The sequence below is a fragment of the Athene noctua genome, chromosome 3 (assembly GCF_965140245.1).
Source record: "Athene noctua chromosome 3, bAthNoc1.hap1.1, whole genome shotgun sequence".
Lineage (NCBI taxonomy): Eukaryota > Metazoa > Chordata > Aves > Strigiformes > Strigidae > Athene > Athene noctua.
In genome coordinates this window covers 8,456,063-8,472,968 of record NC_134039.1, presented here as the reverse complement: position 1 = coordinate 8,472,968, position 16,906 = coordinate 8,456,063, and the positions used below count along the sequence as shown (strand labels likewise).

General features: G+C 40.0%; 1 protein-coding gene across 1 annotated transcript in view; it reads right to left on the bottom strand.

Annotated features, from left to right (window-relative positions):
- Positions 1–47: 47 nt before the first annotated feature.
- FKBP4 (FKBP prolyl isomerase 4) overlaps positions 48–16,906 on the bottom strand; it is a 19,753-nt gene continuing 2,894 nt past the window's right edge. Inside the window, exons 2-10 of the mRNA XM_074901894.1 lie at positions 15,910–16,054; positions 14,489–14,631; positions 10,424–10,544; positions 10,000–10,156; positions 8,604–8,694; positions 8,184–8,267; positions 7,272–7,457; positions 6,491–6,730; positions 48–2,480 (exon numbers count right to left, since the gene is read on the bottom strand). Coding sequence (XP_074757995.1) covers positions 2,382–2,480; positions 6,491–6,730; positions 7,272–7,457; positions 8,184–8,267; positions 8,604–8,694; positions 10,000–10,156; positions 10,424–10,544; positions 14,489–14,631; positions 15,910–16,054 — 1,266 coding nt within the window. The 3' untranslated portion in view covers positions 48–2,381. The remainder of the gene's footprint in view (positions 2,481–6,490; positions 6,731–7,271; positions 7,458–8,183; positions 8,268–8,603; positions 8,695–9,999; positions 10,157–10,423; positions 10,545–14,488; positions 14,632–15,909; positions 16,055–16,906) is intronic.

Genomic DNA, 16,906 nt, shown 5'->3' with positions numbered 1-16,906 from the left:
ATTGAGACGGAAGTGTGCGGTTTATGAAGTCAGTATTGTAATTGTTTATTTCAAGCAGTTTTCTGGAAGGACATAACGAATAGTTTATATTTCAAGTTTACATGCATGACCTCACTTATAAACACTAGCATGCCACTTTCTGCTGGCAACTAGACCCCTTTTCCAAGACAGCAAGGAACCTCCTTTCAGCTGCCTGAATAGGGAGTGCTCAGTGTTCTTAGATTTACATTCTTAAACATTTCACAGCTTGTTATGTAGTAACGAGGACAAAATGCTAATTTCAAGATTGCTCACAGGTAACATACCCACCACTGACTCTAGAAATGTTTTTGATGCTCTGTGATCTTTCTGCTCTCAAAACCATGTTGAAGAACAGTCACCCCCACAGGGAGATTTTTGAGAACTGTGGCTCAAGAACTGTAAGTTTACTATTAAGACTTGGCCCTATACTTACTTTCACAGCAACAAGTTTCAGCCACAGGGGCTCATCTTTCCAGTAGTAATTCCCAACAAAAAGGCATTTCCTGGCTGGAGAAAAAGAACTCCTGCTTGGCATGACTGCTCCCCTCACTGTTCTGGGTCTGGAAATCCCCTCTTGTAACTTCAATTGACAGGCATTCTTCACACCTTGTTGTAACTTGTCTGTAACAGTCCCCTTAGAGGTAAGTCTGCTTTAGTACAAGGTAAAACAGTTTTCACATATGCAGGGCTGAGCCTCTTGAGTCAGAACTCACAAAAAGCACCTGCGCTACCTGGGAACACTAAGATTTCACTAAGCAAATCAAATCAGCATTTCCTTATAAGTGACGACCTACCAAGCCCTTTATCCTGCCTCTTCTCCTATCCCTCCTCCACCCCACTGAAGCGTTGGGCATTGCAACACTCTGCAGAGAGCAGTGCAGTTTGCAGCACCCTACGCTAGCTCCAACCCATGATCCAGCTCATCCTAACAGCAAAACCACCTCCCTCCTGCCTTCTGCGAATGAGCTGTTTAATCCCTGGTCAGATCTGAGGGCACAGTCACACATCCCGCATCATGAAGCAGTTCCCTCGGGCTTTTAAGTTATCTTCCTCACAACAAAAATCTGTGGATTGGTTTTGGTTTTTGTTATTTTATCTGAAAGGAACAGATTATCTACCTTCCTCCCGCAGAGCAGGCCCAGAAGTGTCACTGGTGCTTAGAGGGTCTCAGAACAGGACAGTGGAGATGCTGAGTTTAACACCACGTAACAGGATAAACAGAATGTGAATTTGAGTACTATGTTGAGTCCTGCAGACAAACAAAAAACCCAACAAAAAGCCCCCACAAAACCCCACCCACGACATACAATATGCCACAGAAAGAAGCAGAATATCAAGTAATAGCTCTCTTCCAAGATGGGGATAAACAGACATTGGAATCACTCAGAAGTTTGTAGTTCATTAGGATTTAGAAGTATTTGTAATGTGTTAAACCATTATAACTTAGTTTCTCCTCAAAGCCAGTCACTTTCACGTATAAGTAAATGAGTGTTTTCTGGAGTAGTTTTACAACATGGAGAATGATGAGTAAGGTAGAAATAACGAACAGAACACATAAGCTCTACGCATACAGACTTGTTTTCAGCAACAGTTTTTCCTTTTGCAAATATATGGGTAAATACTGTATCAATTACTGTGGGAATTTTCTATGGCAACGAATGAGCAACATAGAAAAATAATCAGATACTGTGGCTACTGTACAACTATGTGGATGAGAACACTGAATGACCATAGGACAGTAAATTCTCTTAATTCTGTGCAAATTCCAATAAAAACTCACGAAAAGTTGTGTTTTCTTGAGTTTAACTGGAGCTTTATTACTTAAGCTGTGACTTCACAGTCTTCACCTTCAGCAATTTGCAAAGAGGAGGCATACAGGAAAGGTTACAACACTTAATGGAAGGGACTCCGTACTGAACAGGGGGGAACAGGGCAATCCCAAGGCAGAAGAACTGGGAGCGCCAATTTGTTCTCAAGTCTCATGTGAGGACTCCTGGAAAAGGCCGATTACTTTCAAGAAATCAAGGAAATAAATTTAGGAAGCAGAACCTGGGATTAAAAGTGAGCTGGAACCAGAAAGAGACAAACACCAATGGCAAAATGCAAATAAACCACTCAGAGTAAATCCAGACAGAACCCAAACAGTAACAGAGGCCAAATGAATAAATAGTCCCTAGGATTAAACCAGATTTATGCTGCCACTCAGCTTCTTCAACAGACATGTAAAGCTGTAACTGACTGTGGCGTGGTGGCTTTAGCCTCTGCTCCCCTGAAGCCACTTGTCCAACCAGGTAGAAAAATAAAGGTCTAATTCACTGGAAATTCTTTCATTTACAAAACTAATGGAATAGGGTTTGTTTTTATGCTTCTGTGTCAACTTCCGATTTATCTTCAACTCCATTCTGCTCCTCTTTCATTTCCGCATCTTCAGTGTGGCTGGTTTGAAGAGTAGCAGCTGACTAAACAGAGACACAAATAAAATAACATTCCTTTGTTACACAAAGTTGCTAGCATTTGCAAACAATAACACAAACATTATTTGATTCTTACCACTAGAATACCTGGTCTCCCTACAAGACTGAATTCAGATATTAGGACCTTCAGCCAAAAGAAACCAAAAATTTATCTGCACTTTTTTCGCATCTAAGAAACTAGAAGCAGTTTAGAGAAGGCTGAAAAATGAAACACTACTGGTGTTGATGGTTCAGATTCATAATGTGGCGTGCACACGCTTGCCACAATACACTTCCTTAACGTGTTCTCCCACAAACTGAAATTCATTTAGGAAGCTTCTGCACAGAACTGCTTTCATCCTGCTTCAGCTTCAAAATGATTTATTTCAGCAATTCCCATACCATGCCTCCACCCCAAACCTTGGACTGAAGATACCAAGTATCTTTGTTGGGTGACTAGTTTCACTAAGAGTAAACTTCAACTCGAGAACAGTCACTCGGATGTCCTCTGTAAGAGCTTAGCTGGAGGAGAATCTAATCTGACAAGATAGCTGCTCTAAAGGCTCTCTCCTCACTGTATCTTCCAGTCCACATGAAAAGGGGCGGAAAGCAGAGTGCCATTGGTAAGAGTCCGAGGCCAGTTTTTACAATAGGACATAACCAGCATATCCTGACCTTGCAATAGCTTTCAAACACAGTAAAGGGAGATAGAAATATCTTCTGCTCATCTCAAAAGACAGTCTAATGAAGTTGCTATTCCACCTGTCAGCCTAGCACCCTGACCCATCTGTTTTATTATGAGGTTAGATGAGAACCAAACAAGAACAAGGATATAAGCATGCACTGTTGGGGGCACGGAACAGGAGGGCAAGAAGGGGTAGACTCCTTGAACTAGAATGTTACATCAACTTAGCTGCCACAAAAAAACACAGCCAAAGAACATCCAGGCATCAAAGGCCAACCTTTCATCCTCAGAAGCATTCTGTGAAACACATGAGAGCAAAGTCTCCTCTCCACAGAAAAATCTGTTAGCTATCAATCCTTGGCTTAAGATAAGGTGATAAACATCCTGACCTTTAAGAAAAAAAAGAAGAAAAAAACCACCCCCATACTTCACATATATGAACTATTCAAATTCATGAAAAGAACTACTGATGCAAGTATGGCTGTTGAACTTCAGTGGATTTTAAGACATGCAGATGTCAGGAATTTCAGAACTATAGTCCAAGCTGGCTTTTTAGCAATCAGAAGTCATTTGGTAAACAAACCCTATACTCCAAAACTCTTGAACTACTCCCACCACCACTAATAGAGAAACTGTTGGAGCTACAATAAAGCAACATGATAAATGTATTAACAGGAAAACATGTTTTCTTGCAAGAAGAACCCCTGAGACTGACCTGGGGAGTAAGCATCTTTTGTTTACAGTTCCCTGTTCCACCGATCTTTCTTCATACAAAACCACATCAATTTCAAGTAGGCCAGATGGACCCAAGAAAAACAATGTAAACACATGCATATTCCCAAGATCATCTAACTACGGGAAGAATGACCCAGACCAACGGCATCCTGCTCTGTATCAGAAATAGTGTGGCCAGCTGGACTAGGGCAGTGATTGTCCCCCTGTAGTTGGCACTGGTGAGGTCACACCTCAAATACTGTGTTCAGTTTTGGGCCCCTCACTGCAGGACAGATGTGGAGGTCCTGGAGTGTGTCCAAAGAAGAGCAACAAGGCTGGTGAAGGGTCTAGAGCACAGGTCTTATGAGGAGCAATTGAGGGAACTGGAGTTGTTTAGCCTGGAGAAAAGGAGGCTCATGGGAGACCTCATTGCTCTCTACAGCTACCTGAAAGGAGGTTGTAGCAAGGTGGGTGTTGGTCTCTTCTCCTAAGTAAGAAGCGATAGAAGAAGAGACAGCCTCAAGTTGCATCAGGGGAAGTTTACACTGGATATTAGGAAAAAATTTCTTCACCAAAACTGTTGTCAAGCACTGGAACAGGCTGCCCAGGGAAGTGGTTGAGCCACCATCCCTGGGAGCACTTAAAAGACGTGTACATGTGGTGCTTAGGAACATGGTTTAGTGGTGGACTTTGCAGTGCTAGGTTAACAGTTGGACTCCACGATTTTAAAGGCCTTTCCAACCTAAATGATTCTATGACTATAAGCTGATTCTGTCTCAAGTAGATTGGAAAACTGGAACTATGTGCCACGTCTTTGCAGTGTCCCAGTCTGCAATGCAAACACTGTGAGTCTGCCTCTTGCCAAGAATAGGGCTCTACCGTCTGTCTTAGGGGCTGAGGTGTACATTTTGAAAAGCATGAAAGCAACCATTTTGTATTTTTAATGGGTATAGCTTGTTTCAGCAATCCACTCTTCCTCTCTCAACAGCAGATCTTGCTGTGTCCCACACCTAGGGGAGGAAGCCAGATTCCTAGCAGCTGTGCTAGCTGAAAGGCACCTGCAGTCTCAAAAGTGAAGATGCCCAACAGTGAAATCATTCTAGCTTAGTTGCTGTATCTTCATCTTCCTGAGATTTTTCATTAAAGCCTACAAAAAAGTCATGTGCTGCGTGGCTATATGTGACAATGTGACAGAATACCATCTTCCAGGCTCCAATAAAGCAAGGACTGTTGATATCAGGCTGCTTTAATAAGATACATAAATACATGGACAATGACACCTTCCTTACAGAATCACTGGGGTGTGCCTGTGTTTATGTGTGCGTTTACACTCCTCTGTGAGAAGCAGAACCAAATTCCACAGAACTACTGCTACTCTTTGAAGAGAAAAAACAAACAACAAACCCACAACTGAAAAGCTACGAACAGAGCAGCTTCCCCACCCAACCATCCAGTTTGGGGCGATTACTCTATGCTTACTGTATGACTGCTTTAACAGAGTAAGAGATGAAGAGTTGAATACATCTCCCACTGCCTCTGGAAGACAAATTATTTCAGATATATCTGAAATTTTGAAAGATAGGGGTGAGGGGAGCGGTTTGCGAAGTGCTTCATGTACCAAATTGTCAGCTGACAGCTGAGATGTCTGAATTGTCAGGACACGCTTATCTGAGGACAATGGGCCCCTGGACAGACTCACTGACAGGTGACCATAGGAAGCTGACATACCAATATCTGACAGTTTTTTAAGATTTCTCATTGCATATTCTGCAAAGGTGGACACAAAGATCAGTGAAAATAACCCCACAAGATGCAAGCTTCTGCACTCCCCAATATTACTGAGATAAATCTGAGTTTGATATATATCTCAGATTTATCTTGGAAGTTACAGGTTTATGTACTCCTTCTGGATCATCAGATTTAAGTAAAAGAGAACCTTTTCTTAGGATATGTGATTCTCACCAGCAGTTTCTTGCTAGCTGATACAACCTTGTTATAACCCATTTTCAAATATTGCAGTTGTTAACTGAACTAGTATTTACTAAAATTCTAGTGAAAGCTTAGTAGGAAAACCACCCATACTGTAGAGTAAGGAATCTTCTGACAGTCTGAATTCTGGCACTTCATAATCAATCTGTGACCTTTGAGCTGGAGAACATCAACCATATATTAATGTCTCCACGAGAAGCAAGATGGTGCTCAGTACCATCTGTACAACATGTAAGGTCTCAGTAGATGGGCCATCCAAGCACCAGAACGGACCCTTTAAAATGATCAGTTCAAGAAGAATAGGCACTTTATTCAGTTCTTGAACATTACCACATTTGCATCTCATCACTTCAGTTGCCTTCTGTTTAACACTCGTCTGTTGCAAAATCGGTTGAAGTAAGTAAAAGCATTCTGTGCAATGCTTGGTACTGCTAGTTGTCTTGCTCAAACAAGATGGACTAATCATTTTGACTGTTGGCTATTTCCATTTCCCCCCAGAGGAAGCTACTTAAGAGTGCTCTCCCACTATATTTATCTGTACTAAGTAGTAAGCTGAATACCTAAAGCACTATTCCTTGTCTAACATGTGACACCAGCTCTTGTAGTCTTCTGGAGTAGCTTTACTTACTTTTATGTCTTTGTCTGCAAGCCTTTGGAACATGTTGGCATACATCTTTTTCTCTTTCTCATGCTGCTCCCGTATTTTTTGTTGACAAGTTACCAGTTGCACTTTGGCAGCTTTGTTACTTGGATAAAGTTGTATCACTTTCTGGAAATCTCCACGGGCCAATTCAAAGTCATTGACAGCCAAGTGCGCTTCTCCACGCCGGAAGAGACCTTTTTCATTGTTGCTATCCAGTTCAAGTGCCTGCATTAAAAAGACAAACAAAACCACACTCAAGAATAATTTTTTTTTTTTTTAAATTAAAGTAAGATGCAGTCAAAACATTGGAGACTGCTAGAACTGTACCCCTTCTGAGGCAGATCTATGAGTCTTGTCAGGGCTTACTAATAAGGTGAGCTGGATACAGTAGAAGTACAAAAAGAGGACTGAATATTGTAGGCTTATTTGACAAGAACCAGCGAGTCTAAGATTTAGTCCTAACTCTATTCCAGCTTTTTGACAGACCTTTGCCAACATGACTACCTTTATGATATGTCAAGTGTTCCTAACTTCTAAATACTTGGATATTCTCAATGTCGCAGCGATTTAGTAAAACACATACAGGGGACAATAATTATGAAAACAACCTGCTGGGTATTTTCACATTGTGTATTCAGCACTACCCAACTGCCAGCCGATAAGAAAGACCAAAACACCACATGACATAGTATCCCTCAAATCATTAAAGCAAGAGATAAACCATCAAATTGCTTGTGCATCTTAAGAATAAATAAAGCTTTACTACCTTGTTGCAGTTCTCCAAAGCCTGGGAGTATTCTTTCAGCTTGAGATGGCACATAGCTAGATTAAGGTGGGCAGCAAGCCTCAAGCTTTTGGCTTTTGTATCCTCCTCATCAGAGAGTCCTGACTCATGCTCCAGCCATGACACAATCTTCTTATACTGTAATGCTGCCCGTTTGTATTTCCCCTCCTGTAAACAAGGCAGTTCAATTATCACACAGCTCACAGTAACTTTTCTCTCTCTCTCTTGCCCCTCCTGCTTACCTTGAGCAACAGATCTGAAAAAAATAATTCAATCATAAAATAACTTCTATCATCAAAAATACACTACTTCTGAAAGCCATTCCTGCATAGGATCAGCAAATCTTTAGGAATACGTACTGGTTTCCCCACTAAGGCTAGGGCTATAGGCCAGCATAGGTACTTCACTCTTAACTCCCACCTTGTATTCAACTTTTAATACAAAACAAGGCAGATGGACACTTTCAAAACAGCACAACTATTGCTCTGTCATGAAGATAATGGAAATTCTGCCTTAAGCTGGTCGAATTGTTTTAAACAGTTTGTCCACAGATCCCTACCCAAATGAATGTTGTTCATTCACATACACAGCAGGATCTGTAACCTCACTACTATTCAGTGTATGCCCCACAGTTATCTGTAGGCACAGCAAACAGCTGACAGACAGAACTAACTCCATGTTGAGTTAGTTCTTTCGATATTCCAACTCTGAGGCTTTCTTTTTTAAGACACCCTCCCCTCCAGTCCGCTGTAAAAAAAAAAAAAAATTAAAAAAAAAAAAAAAAATCAGAGAATATCACGACCACCACTCTGAAATGACAGCAGCTGCAATCATCATTATCAGCTCACGACATGGTATAAGAAATGCTATTATTATTTGGAGACTGTAATTTACCTTGAAGTACTGAGTGCCTCTCTCCTTCACAATGCAGCTTTGTTCCAGCTTCTCGTCTGTGTTCATTTCCCAAGACTCCTTAGCCTACGCAAACAGGAACAGTTCAAATCAGTGATACAACTCCTAGGGAAGCCAAGTGGCTATGCTGCTTCCCACTACCAGTATGGTAGAGCCAGGTTTGCAAAGCAGACTTTTGCGCTACTGTAGCTGGGCTAGAGCAGGAGAGACACTGACAGCAACAGACAGGGACAGTAAGAACAAGGACAATCTCTGCCAAGAGCTTGCAGCATGTCATCATCTCTGACAACAATGGCTTCCCTCTTTCAGGTCAACGTTCAATGATTTCATCGTCCTTTAAGCTGCACTCATACTTCTTCCCCCACCTCCCAATCTCTTTGGGACTTCATCTCTCATTCCTACCTTTTCAAAGCTTTTGAGTTTCACTTCATACTGTAGCTCTGCATCAGGAGGGATCTGGAATTTCTCCTTCCCAGCACTTCCAAAACCATAGCTATAAGGGGAAGAAAAGAAACAAGAATTCCAAAACTATCCAGCCAAACATATTTGCTACGTAGGAAACTGGAGGAAAAAAACCCATGAAAATCTGGGATGCCTACACAGCATTATTACAAGACACAGAGGTTTGAATTCTGGGTACTATCCTAAAATAAGCAGGCACAGGGTAGAAGAAGCTGGAGAAACCTGGGGTTAATTTTGTTAATCTCTAGGCTACCAGTTCCTTTTTTTTTTTTTTTTTTTTAGTTTACGTGAAGGAAAAGCAAGTTATCTCTCCACCAAAAAAACCCCAAACCACCCCAAACTTTGAAGTTATACACATCTTGGTTTACATTCATGGTCTTAAATGGAACAGTTCTTTTAGAGCACCTGTATTTTGGTACTATTCTTAGAAAATCAAAGACGACGATATATACAGTGATTAAGTGAACAGCTGTACACTTAACATACCACCTATCAGCTGATAAACAGTAAATGCCTACAGAAAGGTTCTGTGCTGCAACTCCAGTAAGAAGCTGCATATGAGCAGGAAAACCCTCAAGATCAGATTGCTTTGCTTTTCTTCTCCCATCAGGTTCAGTTCCAGTTTAAAAGGTTTAAAGTAAAAATGGAAATGAATTAAACCTGTATGGAAGCAATCAGTGAAAACTCCACTTGTTTCAAATGTGTTTGCACTGTAAAGAGAAAATTCTACTTATATCCAAGACTGTTTAAGCTTACAATATTGTGCAGTCATACATCTCAGTCAGCTGTTCTTAGTCTCAGGGAATTCTCATCATAGTCCAAGGTTTGGATATAACTTTGCCTAAAAAAAGACTTTGCCCAAGACGACTTTGAAGGTCTTTTTCCAAAAGGGTTTCAGAACACCAGTGAACATTTTCTACTGACAAAGGATTTCTGATACTCTTTACTAACTATATCACCTACGGACTAGCTATCTGGTCACACTGGACTGCTCAGAAGGCTCATCAGCTCTTTTCCCATTTGAGGCTGTTCTTCAGGTATCTTTATACGCACTGCTGTACTGTAAGTACTGTTAAGAGGCACCAAAAAAAAAAAGTTATAGAGCAACAGTATTTTTTTCAATATTCACCAAAATCAACACTATAGAGACTTAAGTAAATCTCTCGTGGGAGTGCTACTACTTCACAACCAAGTGGCATACATTACAATTTCAGGGCTCATGAAGTTTTTAATACAGAACTGAAAAAGACCTGAAAGGGATTATAACAAAACACTTCATTCTTGTCAGATGCTTAGTATAAGCCCTTCAAGTATCAAAAGATCTGAAAGAGCCTACTTGGGTTTGAGATAGAACACAGATTCCTCCGATTTCTCCATTTTTTGAATTGCTTTCTCCAGACCATGAGGAAGATCATAGTTGTCGCCTTCTCCAATCTCAAACCGCAATTCCCGCCTGTCAAAAACACGATCTCCGTATCGTCCTTCAAACTGGACTGGTAACAAAAAACAGAGCAACGCAGAGAAAAATCAGAAGATATCTATGTATGGTACAGGGCAAGTAGCACAGGTAACATAGGGAGACAAAGCCTCCTCCTTAAAACAGTCTTTTCTCTTTTAACAGTTACCTATGCATGGTGGCTACTGGCAGCAAATAGAACTTCCGCTGCTAAACTTAATAAAAGCAAGGAGTTGTAGACTGCGGAAAAAGGTTCTGCCCTCCCACATGGTAAACCCATTTACTATTTGTGTAATGTACTTACTCTCCACAAGCGCACCCTCATTGGGCTTGGAGTAGCCTTCCCCCTTTTTACGGATTCTTCGGATAATGCCACCATCTTCATCATCAGTGAGGTCCTCCCCCTTGAACTCAAAAAGTTCTATCTGTGGAGGGAAGAAAAGCCTCGCATTTATTCTCATCACATCAATTCAGTTAACTCATAGAATTTGTTCTCCAGAGATCTTTGAAAATACAGCTGTTCAGGAAGCCACCATGTTAATGTCCTGTAAGATATTAGATAACCAAGGCTATGGATGTGCTGTATTCGCTAGATACTGGATGGAAACCTATTGAAGAGCTTCAGATTATATTCAGGCCTTTACAGCTTTTTTGTCCAGCAATGTTGGTCTCCAATACCGCAAACTAAATCCTTTAACTGAAAGGACTGTGAACCTGGCTTCTGAATAAAGTTTACATTGGCCACAATGCTTAGGGACTACTGCAAGAAAAAACTATTGACTTCTTTAATAGTATATTTGCTCAAGTCTGCAGGCAAAAGCATGGACAGTGGGTTTGGGGCTTGAGGTTTTGTTTACTGGGTTTGGTTGGTGTTTTAAGGGAAAACACCTTTTGATTACATTAAGCCAGGAAGAATTTGCTCTCAGCTGCCACTTTGCAGTGCTACCACACTGATCAGCAGCTGTCACATCCTCTTACTCTACTGTCAAGTATAATCACCAGTAGTGTCACTGCATCCAAGGGCTGGAGAGGTTTGTAAGCAATGCAAGTACAGAAGTAGCAGGAAAATTAATTATAAAAATACAATCCTTATCCTGATTGAATTTATCTGAATTTGATCACAGATGGAACAGAGGGTATAAAGTACTTGAAATAGAGTCCAAAGCTATTCCAAATGCTTGTCCTGCAATATTAAAACAAATTCTAGAATACATTTTCAGACTTTGGCTATTCCCCACCTGTTTCTTAATCCTTTTACTCTTGAGCCACAGGACAACAGTTTCAAAACTTCTGGGTCACTCTCCTTTCATGCCTGAACAGAGTTAGTGTTCTCTTTTTAAATCTTGTTATGTTTTCCCCTCTAGTCTTGCCTTACTGAATACTTGTGTATTGTGGGATCATTTCAGAAAAAAATTATTTCCAGAAGAATGATACAACAACAAAAGCATGACCTGGCCCACCTGTTGCTGCAACAAACTGTTCAGAATTTTTAAGCGCTGGTGTTAATGTAGGAGATAACTACCCAGTCTAAATCTTCGCCTGCCCTCTAAAGTCTCTAATGCAAATCAAAGTTTCAAGTGAGAGTATCATGACAAGATGGAAAAATAGTCTAGTCATAAAAAAAAATTTGTTGTTGCTGCTATGAAATTAAGAAAAAAAAATTTTGCTATCCTATGTTTGAATAAAACGATAGTAAAAACAGCACAAAAGAGCAAGACATTATAATCATTGTTTAGACTAAGTACTTCATTTAAAAAAAAATTTTCAGGTCTAATGCTATGGATGTTCATGACACTGGACTTAAGATACCTGGAATGCAAAAGGAACGTACAACGAGTACTTCCACTTTGTATTTTGATGGATACCTAATAACAAATTATATCACAGCCTTTCTCTTCAGTCTGTCTGAAACAAGCTAAGTCATTCCAGAACATCCCACTGATGACCACACAGGTTTTACCATTTTTTATTATTATTGTTTTTTAACCTTAACAACAGTGTTCTACAGAAGAACCTACCTATTCATATTGCTCAGCAAAAGCAATCATGCAGAAAAAAAAAACAAACCACCAAACAAAAACTCAAACCATAAGACATTCATTATTTCAGGTCATAATGAAATGCTGATGTGGTAATGACCAAGCTACAAAATCTTTTAACATTTTAGAGGGTCCTTTTTAAGGTAATTCATACAAAATTTTGGTATGGCGATTGTACATGCAAAGGAACTGTGCTGACATTGTTTCAAGTAATAAAATGAAACATAGGAGCAAGACTAAAGAAAGTGGAAACTTAAGAGAGTTTTTGTTGTAGCCAGTCATCTGCAGGTAATTTTCTTAGGGAAGCACAAAACCATCATAGGCAGCTTCAGTGCTTTTCTTTCCCCCTTTCCTCCTATAACATTACTGCTCAGGCAGGCATCAGGGATACAAAGGGTCATGAATGAAACACTACTTTTATCTAAACAGTGCCTAGAAGATGGAGAGGTCAGACTGGCATCATTAAGAAAAACCTAGTGGGAAGTGAATAATCTGAATGACTGTATCAGACTCAGTAGTACTCTGATGAAACAAATTCCATCTTGCAGTTAGTGATTTTATTTATCAAAATTAGGTATTACCTCTTGTTGCAGGACAACAATGTAGCATCCTGTGTACTAGTGCTAAGCCTTAAGAATGCTTTATTATGCTGCCAAGGTAGAAGGTCTTGAGCACACTGAGTCACTGCACATGGACAGTAAAAAGCAGAGAAGCTGAACTCTTCAATAATTGCTACACTGCAGTTCTGTTTGTTTTTCCTTTCCCTCAAGCAAAACAAAGTGAGTGGAAAAAGGTAGAGAGGTAGGGGGAAAAAAAATAAATTGTACAGTTTGCATTTGAATCATCAGGTCAGAACACCATAAATACATGTGTTTTCATCTCCCCCTTCAATCCTGCCCTATATTACACTTAGTATCACCTGCATTTGTGCAAAGCACACAGCATTCCAGCATATGTAGATTGATCAATATAAGCAAGTCATGAGTCTCTTCAAATTTATGTATTAAAAAGTGCTGTTTAAGAACAGTTTTAAAAGATACTATTTTTCAACAGGCAACTGCAGAAATAATGGCATTAATTTTGATGTACTTGAAATGAGTAAGTTCTCGTCCCTTAGTGGCTTGGGATACTACCTCCTGGCAGTATTTTTGGAATCCTTCCACACAAAATACATCTTTTATGGTATTACAAGTTCCTGGAAAAAAGAAATGCAAATACACTATCCAAATGTAATACAAATACAATATCCAACTATGTTTAATTTACTCTTCTTAACAGATGCTCATTGTTTCCATTAAAATCTCAATAGGCTTTCAGAACCTACTCCCCAAGAGCTGTTTTTACCTGTCTCAGCATTTTGAGTAACCATTCTCACTGTTGAAATAACACAAAAGAGACAGCTGCTATTTCCACTACCTTTTGGGAAGGAGAGAGGTGGGTAGATGCCTTAAAGATCACCAGGAAACAAATTCTGTCCTCTACTGCTGAGGTTAAGAAATACCCATACTAATCAGCTCTGTGCTCACCAAGACATGCAGTTCACCTCTGAGGAGACCAACTGTTCATGTGAATTGTAAAACTAGCGTTACCCAGACACCAAACTCAAGACTGCTGAATCTGTCACAGGGACCAAGTGCATGCAAATGACTTTCTATGATGGTAAGATTCATCAGTGTAGCCTGGATCCACAGACAGACTTCGGTAATGAACAAGCAACCTGAATCCAAAATGTTCCTGTAGTGCTTTAAGGCTTATTAAAATTCTCAGCTCTACAGAAAACAGAATTCATAGTTGCAGGGCTGTTTAAATACAGTTTATATGGGGTAATTATCCCTTTTCTCCTCAATAGCTTGTACTAGATTGTGTTAACGTTGCAGAGAAAACAAAAAAGTATGAAATATGTATTACTGAGGACATTAACTGCTTTTTCTGTTGCTGAAAACTTTATAATGTTTAACATAAGTATCATTACTTTTAGCCTATGAAGTGGAAAGAGGATTAAAGATTTTTTTACAGCTGCTTCAGAGTCTGCCACTGAGACAGTCCACCCTCCCAACCTGCACTCTCCTACAGCAAATCATTCCCTAACTAAAACTATGAACACTGCAAAACGTTCAAGTGTTTTAAAAATGCCAAAATAAGGGAACCTGAGCCACTGCAGATCAGTAGCAGCCAGACTAGAACATTATGCTTTGCCGACACTACCCTAATTGACCATATTTTTCTCTTTAGGAAAACCTAACATTCCTGTTTTGGAAGGCTATTACATCAGACATATGATTTTTGTTTATTTTTCCAGTGCACCGTTTCAGTGACCATCTCCCACTTACCTCAAAAATCAGTGTAGCATTGGGAGGTATCTTTGGGGGACTTCCAGCTGAGCCATAGGCATATTCTGGTTTACATGTAATCCGACAGATTTCACCAACCTTCATAGTCGCCACAGCGATGTCCCATGCTTTGATCACCTCACCTATGCAAGTGAAATTTCAATCACATGATCGCGAGGCATACGTGAAAGGCAGGACTGGCTGTGAAACTGAGCATCATCACTTTTAGCATACAAAAGCTGAGATGGAACAGAAATACTAGAAGACTCGTGCTCACTCCGAGTTCTGTACATCAGTTTTAATCCTAATCAAATTATAAAGTTACTTGAGGACCCAAATTTAGCTGAATTTCTTCATTCTAGGTGTAGTGGTTCTTCTCCTCCCCTTACTTTCTCACCTACAGAGAACACAAGTCACCTGTGCACTTCAGCCTCTGTCTGTGTTCAATCTCAAGTGCAAGGAAATAACAATAAACTCTTTGAAGAGGAAGGTCTTAGGGTGAGAGATTGCAGGCTCATATTTTGAAAACAATCCAGAACAACAGCCTTTTCTCTCTGTACTTTATCAGTTGGCAAAGACCAGCACAAGTGGTAACTAGAAGTTACATGCACTTGTAACAGAAAGGGGGAGTAAAGCAGAAGTAGTATTCCTTCTAAAGCCAAAACTTAAGTGGGAACCTCAAGTAACAAAATCGTATCTCCTACTTCAAGCTCTCCTACTTGCTGCTCCTTTCAACACACTCAAGCAGCCTTCCTTGTATTAATACATACACTTCATATCATCTCAAATTTCAGTACACTGCAGAATTTATCTCCCAAATAAAAAAAAGCAGCAGGTAAGAAATTGTCAGGGAAAGCTCAGATTGAGTATTAAGATTCGCTGGAACAAGGATGTTTGGATTCATGCATTCAAAAAATTAAAGTTTTTGATAACAAAAGGATGCACTACTTCCAAGATTCGTATTTGGGTTAATTTGGGAACTTAAGGAAAAAGGGAGTAAAGTTTCATCACGCTGCAGCAGACAGCTACGCCCATGCACCCTGTCCCACTATCTGGTCACAATTAAGTACTCCTGAATTTGAGTCTGCCAAAAAAAAAAAAAAAAAAAAAAATCAACAAAATGCTCATTCTGGCTATTTAACTATCCTTTATTACTATGCTTCAGGGCAAACTGGCACCCTGGAGTGCTTTGTCTGAGGCCTGTGAATTCTTCAGCAGGCCTCATTCAGGGGCTACAGAGTCTTCTCATTCACAAGAATCTCAAAGCCATTCTGGTTCTGACTGGGTCGTTCTACAGGAACAAACCTTAAGCTCCAAATCCAAGTTAAAATAGCAACTTTAACATGCAAAGGAGCCACACAGCAAGGAAATTCCATCTCAATTATTACAAAAAATGATCAATACCAAACACAAGATATTACCTTTCCCCAAGTCAAATGAAAATTTGTCTCTCCTGTCCAGACTGGAGTCAAATTTAGTGCCATCGAGAAGCCATCCTGTGTAATGGACGGTCACTTTATCCCCTATCATCGGAGACTCTGTCCCACTGCCTTCTCTCTTGACAACCTGAGAAAAACAGTAAGCAACATTAAGATGATGAAAACGAAATCTGCCTATTGGACATTAACTCCACTTACTTAGATGCATGCATTATCATCTTCAGTAGATAGAGGATTTGCAAGTTTACTTCAGTTATCTGGAAATGAACTGACTGTTCTGTCTACAGATTAGCAGTGTTGCAAACACAGGAACCTCAAGATGGCTCTGCTGTGATACAAGAACTTAACTGGCAACAGTTGGCACCAGCTGACAAATCTCTGCACCTATAGTTAGCAATGTCACTTCCCTTTCCCTCAACGAGATTTTAAATGTTCTTGAAACTTCATCAGGTAAAGCATTAGGCAGGGCTTTCTTTGCTTTACTGAAGTAGTTTCCTCACGACCACTCTATCATTACCCCCGAGTTGAGTGTTTAAGGCAAAGCATTTAAACAAGATAACAAGCTGGTTCCTTCTATGCCAGGTGTATTCTAACACGTATTCTGAGACTACTCGAGTTAAACCACAGTTTAACAAAGGTTAACAGAATCTCAACCCAATGCAGGTTAGTTCTAGCAGCCAACACAGTAACACTCAGGAATTATTATACTGTATTAATTTTATCTCCCCACAACTGATAGATTGCCAGCACCCTGATTTCACATACAGCTGCAAGGATGTGATTTTCTTCTCAAGAGGTTCCCCAGCCTAGCTAGCAACACCAGTATCAACTAAATGTACACTACAAAAAAAGAAAGATCAGCCAATCTCTCTGAAAAAACTCATCTGAAATGTATATAAAAATAGAGAATATTGACATATCTCATAGGGCAACAACATGAAGCCCTGCCCATAACAGGATTCCAAAGATCAAATTTGAG